The sequence below is a fragment of the Aquarana catesbeiana genome, linkage group LG01 (assembly GCF_042186555.1).
Source record: "Aquarana catesbeiana isolate 2022-GZ linkage group LG01, ASM4218655v1, whole genome shotgun sequence".
Lineage (NCBI taxonomy): Eukaryota > Metazoa > Chordata > Amphibia > Anura > Ranidae > Aquarana > Aquarana catesbeiana.
In genome coordinates, this window is record NC_133324.1 from 350,211,744 (window position 1) to 350,225,267 (window position 13,524).

Consider the following 13,524-nt stretch of genomic DNA (forward strand, 5'->3'; position numbering starts at 1 on the left):
ATGCTTTTAAAGGGCAGAGGAGAGATCTGAGGTCTAATAGAGCCCAGATATCTCCCAAAGAGTACCTGTCAAAAGGGATGTTTCCATTTCTGGTGACATCAATAAAAGTTAAGAAAAAAAAAAAAAAAAACGTGAGGAATTGCCATGAACGTCAGAGCGAGAACAATAATTCTAGCACCAGACCTTCTGTGAAACTCCAAACTGGTAACCTGTAAAGGCTTTTAAAGCGTCGTCTATGGAGATTTTAAATACCGTAGTTCCACGAGCGTGCGCAATTTTGAAGCGTGACATGTTGGGTATCTATCTACTCCATCTGGTGATAGATAGATAGATGGTAACACCATCTCTTATATTTTACCAAACAATTGGGTTTTATATTGTGTGCATTAAATTTCATACAAAAGTATATTTTGCCAAATAATGTACATTAGAAAAACCGCTTCACAAATACCATGTGACATAAATTGCAAAACCCACCATATTTATTCTCTAGGATCTCTGCTAAAAATATAAATAAATTTTATATATATATATATATATATATATAATGTTTGGGGGTTCTAAGTAATTTTCTAGCAAAAAAAGCAGATTTTCATATGTAAACAAAAAGTGTCAGAAAAGACCTGGTCTTAAAGTGGGTATACAAGCACTTTTTGTGGTGAGAAATAAATAAAAGCATTCATATTTAAAGGTTTATTTAGAGCTTGGTGCTTTATTAAATAATGACTTAGACTTCAGTTTGGTCTTCTGTTTTAAAAGTTTTTCTTGTTTGAGGTCCTCCTGTTTCTCAGACCACTTCTTCATTCCTTCGTCAATTTCATTACTGAGAAGAACAATTCGGCTCTGTAATGAGGGGAGGGAGATAAGTTATATTGTACAGACGCCAGACGGCAAAACAAATAATAAAAATACACCAGCTACTCACAGATATTAACTTTAGGCCTCATGTACACTGAGCATTATAAAAATGCCAGTTGCGTTTGCTGTAGAATGCATTTTTCAGCTTTTTTTTAAAAAACAAAAATTACAACTACAAAAGTTTATGGGTCAAAAAAAGCTGATAATCGCCGAATAACCACGTTTTCAGTGTTTTTCAGAGAGTGTTTTTACAGTTGAAAAACTCCTCTTAAAACCCACTGGTTCTGGGTTTTTTTCCAGTCAGAAAACGCCCCTACCAAAAACTGCTGATAACAGCCTACTTGTGCATGGACACATAGGATAACATGCCGAGGAGTTTACTGGCTGCAGAAAAAAAAAAAAAAGTCTGAAGCCAAAAACAGCAGCTATATAAAAGTTGAGTGTACATGAGGCCTAACTTGTAGGCCTCATGCACACTGGACCTTAAAAAAAAAAAAAAAAAAATTATATATATATATTTGTAGCGTTAGCTGTAAAAAGCTGTAGAATGAGTTTTGCAGTTTGCGTATTTCAGCCTTTTTTTTTTTTTTTTTTTTTTTTTTAGCAAAACTATACTCCCACAAAAGCTTATGGCTCAAAAAAGCTTTTATCTAAGTTAGAACGTTTTTACAGCTGAAAAAACTGCTTTTAAAACTCTAAGCCCTTGCCAAAAAACGCTGATAACAGCCTATGTGTGCATGGACACATAGGATAACATGCTGGGGCGTTTATTGGCTGCAGAAAAAAAAAAATGCCTGAAGCCAAAAACAGCAGCTGTAAAAACATTGTGTGCATGAGGCCGTAAAGCCACACAGAAAATGTTTTTTAGTGAAATCCTAGTAACATTAATTCTAATTACTTGTGCCACATTTGATACTTTTCTCAGCAAGATCCATTACAAAGGGTCAGAGGAAAGAGAAAAAAAAAAAAACACACACACAACAACAAGGGAAGGAGGACAGGAATAGACAGCACAAAAAAATAAAAACAAAAAAACTCAAGCCATTTAAAAGCGGAGCTTCACCCACAAGTGAAAGCTTCGCTTTTTTGCTTCCTCCTCCCCTCCGCTGCTACATTCGGAATCTTTTGGGGGGGGGGGGGGGGGGTACATACAGGTACTCGCTCCCACTTCCAGGTGACTTTGCCGCAGCAAAGTCACTCGGAAGTTCGGCCCCCTCCTCCTTAACCCGCCGCTCGGCCATTCGCAAAGCACAGCCCAGTTCGCGCATTCGCAGTAGGGAATCGGCTGTGGTGCCACAAGGCGCCATGGCGGCGGAAGCACCCGGGAGCTGACTGAAAAATCGGCTGGGGTGACAACATCGTGGGATCCCTGGACAGATAAGTGTCCTAATATTAAAAGTCAGTAGCTACAGTATTTGTAGCTGCTGACTTAATTTTTTGGTTGGAAGGAAAGATGATCGCTTGAATTCCCCATCACCACAGTCAGTGTTGATGGGGGAATGCCTCCCACTGCGCTATTGTATTCTGCCAGAGGGAGGCATGGGGGAGTATTTCCAGCCAGAATACAATGGTTACTGCTAGCGGCTATAGCCATGAGCAGTAACCGTAACATGCTGGTTGTACCCAGGCTGATCTACTTGGGTACAATCTGCCTGCCCAGACATGATTTGAGTCTCAGCCGGTTCAAACGGTCTATGAATGGCTTAAGACCCTACCCAAAGGGATAGTGTCTGTATGGGCCCGAGGGCTGCACAATAATGTGCCAAAGTATGGGATGGTGGGCACTAGGCACATAAACAGTTACCAATACTATATTAATATTTACAATGATTTGTTTGCGTTGAAACATTTTACAACAGAAACAATAGATTGGCACATAGTGGAAAACCCCTGCCTACGCCATAAAACCCAATTCTGCTTTTTTTTCCAACTAGGGAACATGACAAATGTCTGCAGCCTCTTCTGTTTCCTGTTCTGCTACCCATTAGTGTTTTTAAGATTTCAGTAAATCCTTGTCAACATGGTACAAGCAGCATGTAAACCGAGGTTTAATGTTGCACCTTTTGACAGTGAATATGCTTCTTTTAGGTATGTCCTGAACATGAAAAATTTCAAGAGTTGACTTTGCGGTACTGGAGTTGGAAGAAAAGTAAAATGGGATTATGTTTTTCTCAACTGTGAGTTCAGAGATTATGTTGTTGCTTTTGCCAGATGTAGCCGATATCTCTAAACCAGTGGTGGTCAACTTAGATAAATATTGAAAACCGAGTGTGCCTTGATCATGTGTGAAGCTTTGTTTTTGTAAATTTTCTGAAGCACCCCCAAGGAGTGTGTTCATGACAGTGTGGGCCCACATGAAGGGAGTTATATTATGCTGGCCATCATTCACCCTGGAAGATAAGCCATGCTGGACCTTGAAGCAGTATATTTGTGGGGAACAGCAACGGGGATAAAAGGGATGCCAAAAAAGCCGTCTTCTTTTGTTCTGTAATGTGTAAATTGCCTTGATTAATTAAAAATACATCAAAAACCATGCACAAAATGTAAGAAAGATAGAATTTTTTTGTGTCATATATTATATATAATATATATACAATATATATACACACACACACACACATAATCTCACAAAAGTGAGAACACCCCTCACATTTTGTAAATATTTTATCTTTTCATGTGACAACACTGAAGAAATGACACTTTTCTACAATGTAAAGTAGTGAGTGTACAGCTTGTATAACAGTGTAAATTTGCTGCCCCGTCAAAATAACTCAACAGCCATTAATGTCTAAACCGCTAACAAAAGTGAGTACACCCCAAGTGAAAATGTCCAAATTGGCCCCAATTAGCCATTTCCCCTCCCCAATGTCATGTGACTCGTTAGTGTTACAAGGTCTCAGGTGTGAATGGGGAGCAGGTGTGTTAAAATTGGTGTTATCGCTCCCACTCTCTCATACTGGTCACTGGAAGTTCAACATGGCACCTCATGGCAAAGAACTCTCTGAGGATCTGAAAAAAATAATTGTTTCTCTAAATAAAGATGGCCTAGGCTATAAGAAGATTGCCAAGACCCTGAAACTGAGCTACAGTATGGTGGCCAAGACCATACAGCGGTTTAATAGGACAGGTTCCGCTCAGAACAGGCCTCACCATGGTCGACCAAAGAAGTTGAGTGCACGTGCTCAGTGTCAAATCCAGAGGTTGTCTTTGGGAAATAGTCGTATGAGTGCTGCCAGCATTGCTGCAGAGGTTGAAGGGGTGGGGAGTCAGCCTATCAGTGCTCAGACCACACGCCGCACACTGCATCAAATTGGTCTGCATGGCTGTCGTCCCAGAAGGAAGTCTCTTCTAAAGATGATGCATAAGAAAGCCCGCAAACAGTTTGCTGAAGACAGGCAGACTAAGGATATGGATTACTGGAACCATGTCCTGTGGTATGATGAGACCAAGATAAACTTATTTGGTTCAGATGGTATCAAGCACGTGTGGCAGCAACCGGATACAGGATTACAAAAACAAGTGTGTCTTGCCTTCAGTCAAGCATGGTGGAGGAAGTGTCATGGTCTGGGGCTGCATGAGTGCTGCTGGCACTGGGGAGCTACAGTTTATTAAGGGAACCATGAATGCCAACATGTACTGTGACATACTGAAGCAGAGCATGATCCCCTCCCTTTGGAGACTGGGCCGCAGGGCAGTATTCCAACATAACGGCCCCAAACACACCTCCAAGGCGACCACTGCCTTGCTAAAGAAGCTGAGCGTAAAGGTAATGGACTGGCCAAGCATGTTTCCAGACCTAAACCCTATTGAGCATCTGTGGGGCATTCTCAAACAGAAGGTGGAAGAGCGCAAGGTCTCTAACATCCACCAGCTCCGTGATGTCGTCACGGGAGAGGACTCCAATGACCACCTGTGAAGCTGTGAAGCTCTGGTGAACTCCATGCCCAAGAGGGTTAAGGCAGTGCCGGAAAATAATGGTGGCCACACAAAATATTGACACTTTGGGCCCAATTTGGACATTTTCACTTAGGGGTGTACTCACTTTTGTTGCCAGCGGTTTAGACATTAAATGGCTGTGTGTTGAGTTATTTTGAGGGGACAGCAAATTTACACTGTTATACAAGCTGTACACTCACTACTTTACATTGTAGCAAAGTGTCATTTCTACATTGTTGTCACATGAAAAGATATATTTACAAAAATGTGAGGGGTGTACTCACTTTTGTGAGAACTGCTAAGAAGTGAGGATAGTCACCATCGTCCTCATTTCACCTGCTGACAGATATATGAATATTTTTTTAATTAAAAATCCATTCATACATTTAAATGGGTCTGTAGATAAACACCTAATTCATACCAGTAATCCTCAGACTGCTGCATTGTGGGTGTTGAGGAAGTGAGAGCATTGGTAAGAGAAGAGCTGTTGACCGGGAAGAAGTGGTCAGGAAGTATGGAAGCAGAAAGGTACATGTGGTGGGATAAACAAACCTGCAAACTGCTAAGATAGGAGCAGGTCCTGACCTGTTACTGCTCCTGAACCAACAAGCCAGCAGTTTTGTTTACACCTAAACAGTACTTAGACCATTCTCTCGGAAACCCTTTAAGATTTTGATAGGCCCCCCTTATGCCTCAGACTTGATTGCTATGAAAAGATCTCAAGGGATACTTATTGCCTGGTCCAATTTCTGACCTCTCAGTCCACACCTGACACCAACCACTTACCGCATTTGCAATTGCTAACAATTATATTTACTGCATAATGTAACACACATAACCAGATGTTAGACTCACCCCCGGCATTGTATTCTTAGATTTCTTTTGTGCTATGTAAGAGGACACTCAAAATCTGTATATGACTATGGTGTTGTCTACCTTGTTTACTCATAAACCTCTAATGAAAAATCTACTGAAAGAGGAAGAAATATGATTTCACCAAAAGCAATGGAAGGGAGCATTGACACATAAATGAATATAGTGTTGCATGATATTCCATTATATGCGTCTGTACAATAGAAGAAACCATGCATAGAGTTGTGCAGTTTGTGCCAATTAACATACAGGGGGAAAACCAAAAAAATTCACTGGCCTTCAGACAAACTGTTACAATCAATAAAACAGACATAAACCATTAGTGTATCTACCTGTGGGTGGATTCACTGAGGAAATACAATATGTTATTAGCATAAAGTTCTGCAGAAAGAATGTCCTCAGTAAGTCAATAACTTCAAGTGGATTTAGCATTCCTGCAATTAGCAGTTTCTTTAGTACCGTCGTAGTAGCATTTTTTAAAGCTTTAGCAATCCCAAAACTGAGCATATCATACCAGATTGTAACACACTTACAGCCAAAGCCTTGTTTTCCTCTTGTCTCCTGATCTGGCCTTTCCATAGTGGGGCTGGACGTCCATCTATGAATGAAAATATTCAGTTTAAAAGACTTGTAATAAGATCAGTTTTGTGCAGTTAGGAAAGCCATACTGCAAGCTTTAAATTAAAGTCACGCCTATGCGCAGGCATAGAAATACCTGCTATTACCTAGATTAGCCAGAAAGCCTCTTCTGTACTTATTCAGTTTCTCTATTATTGGTACCAGACATTCTCATTTCAAGGCTATACCCCTTTTCAGGAGACTGCCATCTACACTAATCATGTTCCAGGAAAGGATGGCAAAGGACCATCCCTCAAGAGCCAGAGATATCTACAATAAAAAGGAACAAGTCTCCACTAATGATGAAAGGAAATATATGAGTTTTCTTCCAAGACCACTATGCCAATGCGGTGCATACAATGCTGTATTGGAATTACAGAATGAAACGGAAAGGAAGGGTTATAGTGAGACAAACTTTGTGATGGGTAATAGTGACACATATTTAGGGAACCTGTGGGTGTGCTGGTAGTGGGTAGGGATTTGTCTAGATAAAACAAACCACCATGCTTTTGCCAAATGAAGATTACAAACATTAAACTTATTCTCCCTGGAGAAGAGATGCTTGAGAGGAGATATGATAGCGATATTCAAATACCTTATGGTGATTCTAGCATAGGGAGGAAAGGATTCAGTCTTAGGAAGTGTAAGAAGACACGCGGCAACCCAATGAAAGCAGTTAAGCGGTTCTACCTTAAACTGCATTGGGGGTTATTTACTGTTAGAGTGGTAACGATGTGGAACCCCCTTCCACAATCAGTGGTGTCAGCGGAAAGTGTTGATCATTTTAGATGGGCATCTTAGTGATCGCAATATACAGGAATATGGGAAATGGTATTGAGAAACACACACAAGTTGAACTAGATTGGCGTTTTCATTCAACCTTACTAACTATGAAACTATATAATGAGCCTTTGCCAAGGGTAATAAAGAACATTTGAGAATAATACGATCCAGGTATAGAATTACTGCAATGCCATGTAAGTGTTGTCACACCCTGCAGACTGTAACTGGCAAAACGCTCGAGGGACTGAAAACAGGCCAAACTGTAGGAGGTTAAAACTGGTAGTGATTACCCTGGAAGGCAAACACTGAGATACTGTTACAGTTCTCTTCAAATGGGAAAACGTAAGTAAGCATCCTTTATTTCAGACTGAGAAAGTCCCATAAAGCACAACTGAACAGCTATTAAAAATAATACATTATGATCTTGTACAAGAAGCTCCTGCAAAAAAAAAATCTTGTTTCCAGCAATAACGACTGCAGCCTCCTGACTCCAGGTACTTCCTCCTTTGCTTTGGAAAACCTGGTCCCAGTACAGGCTTCTCATACTGTGCAAAGCAGAACAGGTCCTCATGTCTCTAAAAACTGTCTACCAGTGGTTGCCAGGAACAGCTTGTTTAAAGCAATATAAACGCAGCGTAGAGTCTGGCCACACTACACTGTTGAAGAAGCCCAGCAACACTACACTAAACGTGAATCCCTAGTATTTTGTTTCAGTTTTAGATAGTATTTGAAAGGGTTAGAACAGCTGTCAGATTTGTATAAACTGTCTGAGCGGTCAACTGGAAGAACTCCTGGGGTGGGTAACAGTGAGGGCTTTAAATTCTGACAGATGAGAGGAACTCCCTTTATGAAAACCACTATGAGCATCACTTAGAAAATGTTGCTTCTTTAATGTCGTGGAACTGGACAGTTTTCCTCATTGTCTAACAGAGAGGACAAAGTGATAGAAAGGCTTTTGCATTAAACACAATGTCAAAAACAATTTGGTAATTAAATCATGAGATGGTTATGAGTAGAAGGAGATTCTGTAGCTTTTGATATAGTCCATAGCTGAAACCAAGGTTTGCCAGACCTTTAAAGGGTGTATGAAAAAAGCACTTTCTGAAAAGCCCAGAAAATACTTTGTATTTTTGCTCTGCATGTAGGTCTGGTGGCAAAATGCAGGTTCGGAGCAAGGCTAAGAGGCATACTACTATATACAGTATGTACAGGCCTAAGCTAAATATGTTTTCAGGATTTAGTCCAAGGCAGATAGTACAGTTAAGCACTTCCTGCTAAAAACAAAAAACAAAAGAAAAAAGTGGAACAGCAGATTCTGGCACTGGGATGCCAGCCATGTACCACATGTTAGGCGACAGGAAGAGTTGGTCTTGGGTACAAAGAATCACAACACAGGAATGAGGAGTATGCAAATCAAGGTACAACATTTACTTAAGGCTGGTTGGTGTTACGGTTGAGGTTACAGGGAGGTTTGGCATGAAGGGGGCCTTAAAGTATCACCACCAAGGAGTTGAATCATTCACAAGGCAACCTAGACAGAAGCCTAGGTCCTGGTGGTTATCCAGGGGACCCAGCTAAAATATTCATCCTCATGCAGTAAACCAGGGGATAGTTTAAATGGGGGGTGACTACTCTGTGCTTATTGCAATCCTTATCAATGTCAATCAAAGGGTTGGGTGGGTTTGAACTAACGGTCTCGTTCTGCCTTAATCCATCTTTTTTAGAAAGTACAGTTTGATAAACTCCACCATAAAGCAAATCTGTTGCTTTGCCTAGTCCAAAAACAGGTGCACTTTAACTGTGTTATCCATCATAGGAAAGACACAAATTAATTCACTTAACTTTACTGAAATGCTCCTTTGGATTTGGGGAAATGGATTTATATCCCACTATGTGAGAGGGTGCCAAGACTTATTCTGACGTATTCTGGCAAAATTTGATAACTGACATAGTTTCATATGCACCGATTATATATTCTTCTGTTATAGCTTACAAAGTAGACAGGACATTGCTAAAGAAGCAAGATGTAAAACCATTAAGGACTGTCAAAATTATATTTATAACTCATACCATAATAGTTGATTTATAGTTAGAACTTGCATATCTTTGGCTACTCTGGCATGCTAGGTCATAAAAGCAATCCAAAAAGCAAAATATACAAAGTAAAGTGAAAGTAAGTAAAGTAAGATGAGTGCTGATTGCTTTACTAAATATGGCTGCAAGAGTTATAGGGCGTACACACGGTCGGATTTTGTTCGGACATTCCGACAACAAAATCCATGGATTTTTTCCGATGGATGTTGGCTCAAACTTGTCTTGCATACACACGGTCACACAAAGTTGTCGGAAAATCCGATCGTTCTGAACGCAGTGACGTAAAACACGTACGTCAGGACTATAAATGGGGCAGTGGCCAATAGCTTTCATCTCTTTATTTATTCTGAGCATGCGTGGCACTTTGTCCGTCGGATTTGTGTACACACGATCGGAATTTCCGACAACGGATTTTGTTGTCGGAAAATTTTATCTCCTGCTCTCCAACTTTGTGTGTCGGAAAATCCGATGGAAAATGTCCGATGGAGCCCACACACGGTCGGAATTTCCGACAACACGATCCGATCGGACATTTTCTATCGGAAAATCCGACCGTGTGTACAGAGCATTACTGTTTGTGGTTCAATTTAATTGATATAAACAAGTGGATCAATGTGCAAGCACTGGTGTTGAGCAGCACAAGAAGGCACATGAACTGTGCTATGAATAACAGGCGAGTGAGCCACCTAGTGGTTATTGTAAAAATAGTAATTTACCAGCTCACAAGCAAGCCACTGCAAGCCGCCAATAACAATACCAAGGTAAATTCTTCTAATGATGCTCAGACGGATACCATTTATGTGTGCGTGGTACTTGTCCCTTGTACGCGTATCAGGGCCGAGACACAATAGCACTAACAGATCAAGCCCTGATCTAATTATTATTTTGTATTTATATAGTGCCAACAGTTTGTGCAGCGCTTTACAAAATGAAGGCAAACAGTAGTTACAATACAATTTGGTACAAGAGGAATCAGAGGTCCCTGCTTGTTAGACCTTACAATTTAAGAGACTATTTTATCTTTGCTTTAAATTGTGTCTGCTCCAGTCTAGGAAATTACCCTCAATGTATCCTTTGCTCTGTTCCGAAGGAGAAAGCAAGTACAGGGTTGGTTTTAATGGTAATCACAAGTACAAGACCTGGAGCCATCAGTGAGAGCTCAGTCTCTGTTCTGTTAGCATGCTATGGCATGCACTTCCTGCACATATATGTGGCACCTCAGAAAGCGGCTCACCTCCATGTCACCACATATATGTATGACACCGGTGTCAACAGATTAACAAAACTGGACAGTTTTTATTCTCATTTTGGCATTTTTGTACATTAAACATTTAAAAAGATAAACAGATAACAAAAAAAATCTATAGTCACCCCGACTATAAGTGATGCGACAACTACGAGCTCCTTTGGCGGCGCGGACATCTGCTCACCAACTTCATCCCCAGATTTGTGATTTTCAGACATATTGATTAGCCTGGTTAAAATGAATGTACTTCCTGCATGCACAGTAGTTTATGAAACCTGGAACATGCTAGGACTGTACATTTTATCCCCTTCCTGACGGGCCCTGGTGTCCCTTTAACAGGTTCTTTACACCCCAGGGGGGCTCTCTCACAATTTTTTTTTAAATTTACACTAAAGATCTGTTTTATATGGGACTTATGAACCAAGAAATGTATGCACACATTTAAAAAAACATAAAAAAATACATCAAGAAAAATCAATGTGCTTGGTATAATGCTTGAACGGAATTTTGTGTTTAAGCAACTTTCCATCTTATGCATCATGTTATTGTGCAAGTATCTCAATGAATCTGAAAAAATGCATCACATTCATCTTAATTTACCTGCAAAGCTCCAGTCTGGAAGGTCTGTCAAGGGTCCATACTCTGAATCACTGCGAGAAAAGCCATGCCTGTGTGTACGACATAATAAATATAAGTATTCCCTTCCTAATATCAATACATTCTACAGATGAAAAACCAGGATATCTACAGTCTGTAATTTTGTGTTTATCAACCAGCTATTAGCAAAGCTTAGCAGCCACTGACCAGGTGGATTGTGAATTCATGATAGATGCAATTTGACACTTGCTGTATCACCATTAAAACAGAGATCTTATTTATTTCTAAAGTACAATCATATGAAAAACTAAAAACTCCCCATAGAAATTGTTTTTTTTTCCAAACATATTTGAACAGGGAAATATAAAATTGTCAATTCTAACAGTGCCTACATACAACCCCGATTCCAAAAAAGTTGGGACACTGTGTAAAATCTACATAAAAATAGAATGCAATGATTTGCAAATATCATAAACCCATATTTTATTCACAATAGCAAATAGAAAAAATATCAAATGTTTAAACAAAAAAGAAAGAAAGAAAAAATGTACCATTTAATGAAAAAAAATAAGGGAATTTTAAAATTTATGGCAGCAACACATCTCAAAAACGGGGCTATGTTTAGCACGATGTGGCACCCCTCTTCTTTTAACAATTTGTAAATGTCTGGGAACTGTGGAGACCAGTCGCTGGAGTTTTGGGAGAGGAATGTTGTCCCATTTTTGCCTGATATAGGATTCTAATTGCTCCAACTGTCTTCTCTGTCGTATTTCTCATTTAAAGATGTGCCAAAGCTTCTTCAAGCTAACAGACTGGCTGAAAGCTGCACTGTCCAGCTAACTATTTGCACCAAGAGAGCAGGAGCAGCAGCACAGAACTTTGTAAACTGCAAGTGCTGGGGTAAACATTTTAAACAATAGTTTTTGTTGGAAATGTTTATTTGATTGTGCGCAAACTGTTAACCACTTGCCAACTGCCGCACACAGATGTATGTCGGCAGAATGGCACAGGCAGGCAAATGGGCGTATCTGTACATGCCTTTAAATTTGCCGCCTATCGGGCACATGCACGCAAATCCCGGGAACTCGATGTTCACCGGCGGCCCACGATTGTGGTGTGGAGAGGTAGAACAGGGAGATGCCTATGTAAACAAGGCATTTCCCTGTTCTGCCTAGTGACATGACAGGGATCTACAGCTATCTGCCATCGGGAGCAGTGATTGCTGTCAAGTCAGTGGAAGCCCATCCCTCCACAGTTAGAATCACTCCCTAGGACACACTTAACCCCTTGATCGCCCCCTAGTGTTTAACCCCATCCCTGCCAATGTAATTTACACAGTAATCAGTGCATTTTATAGCACTGATTGCTGTATAAATGACAATGGTTGCAGTCACGATAAAAATCGCAGATCACTGCCATTACTAATAAAAAAAAATGAATAATAAAAATGCCATAAATCTATACCTTATTTTGTAGACGCTATAAATTTAGCACAAACCAATCAATATACGCGTATTGCGATTTTTTTTTAACCAAAAATATGTATAAGAATACATATCGGCCTATACTGAGAAAGAAATTACTGTATTTATCGGCGTATAACACGCACTTTTTTCCCCTTAAAATCAGGGGAAAATCGTGGGTACGTGTTATACGCCAATCCCCGCTAATTTTGATCGATCGGGCAATTGCCACCGACATACACATAGCGTGTAGATTTAAAAATGGCGCCGTGGAGTTTTCAGGGACTCGGCGGAGCAGAACGAGCGCCACCGAGATCACAGTGACTGGGCGGAGCTGAGATACACATAGCCGAGTGTACTCGGCTCTTCTCAGCGCCGCTCAAAGTCCCGCCCAGTCCCGCCATTGGACCTGTGTTATGTGCATCATAGGGCGGGACTGGGCATGACTGTGAGCGGCGCTGAGAAGAGCCGAGTACACTCGGCTATGTGTATCTCGGCTCCGCCCAGTCACTGTGATCTCAGCGGCGCTCGTTCAGCTCCGCCGAGTCCCTGCGAACTCCGCGGCGCCATATTTAAATCTGTAATGGACACTGGGGGCAAGGCTGAAATGACAAGGCTGCACTGACCACTGGGGCAAGGCTGCACTGGGGCAAAGCTGCACTGACAAGGCTGCACTGGGGCAAAGCTGCACTGACAAGGCTGCAATGGAAACTGGGGGCAAGGCTGCACTGACACTGAAAAGGCTGCAATGACACTGACAAGGCTGCAGATGGACACTGATAACGCTGCATTGATGGGCATTTTAATGTAAGTTTTTTTTCCTAAAACTTCCCTCCTAAAAGTTTTTTCCTTAAAATTCCCTCCTAAACTTGGGGTGCGTGTTATACGCCGATAAATACGGTAGTTTTTTAATATTTTTTTGTGGGATATTTAGCAAAAAGTAAAAAATATTGCTTTGTATTTTCAAAATTGTCTCTCTTTTTTTGTTTATAGCGCAAAAAATAAAAAACGCAGAGGTTATCAAATACCACCAAAAGAAAGCTTTGTTGGTGGGAA

The 13,524-nt window shown here is 40.7% G+C and overlaps 1 protein-coding gene across 1 annotated transcript in view; it reads right to left on the reverse strand.

The window, feature by feature from the left end:
* Window positions 1-678: 678 nt before the first annotated feature.
* MRPL52 (mitochondrial ribosomal protein L52) overlaps window positions 679-13,524 on the reverse strand; it is a gene marked incomplete in the record, with an annotated part of 14,280 nt that continues 1,434 nt past the window's right edge. Inside the window, 3 exon segments of the mRNA XM_073632532.1 lie at window positions 679-843; window positions 6,201-6,265; window positions 11,009-11,076. Coding sequence (XP_073488633.1) covers window positions 694-843; window positions 6,201-6,265; window positions 11,009-11,076 — 283 coding nt within the window.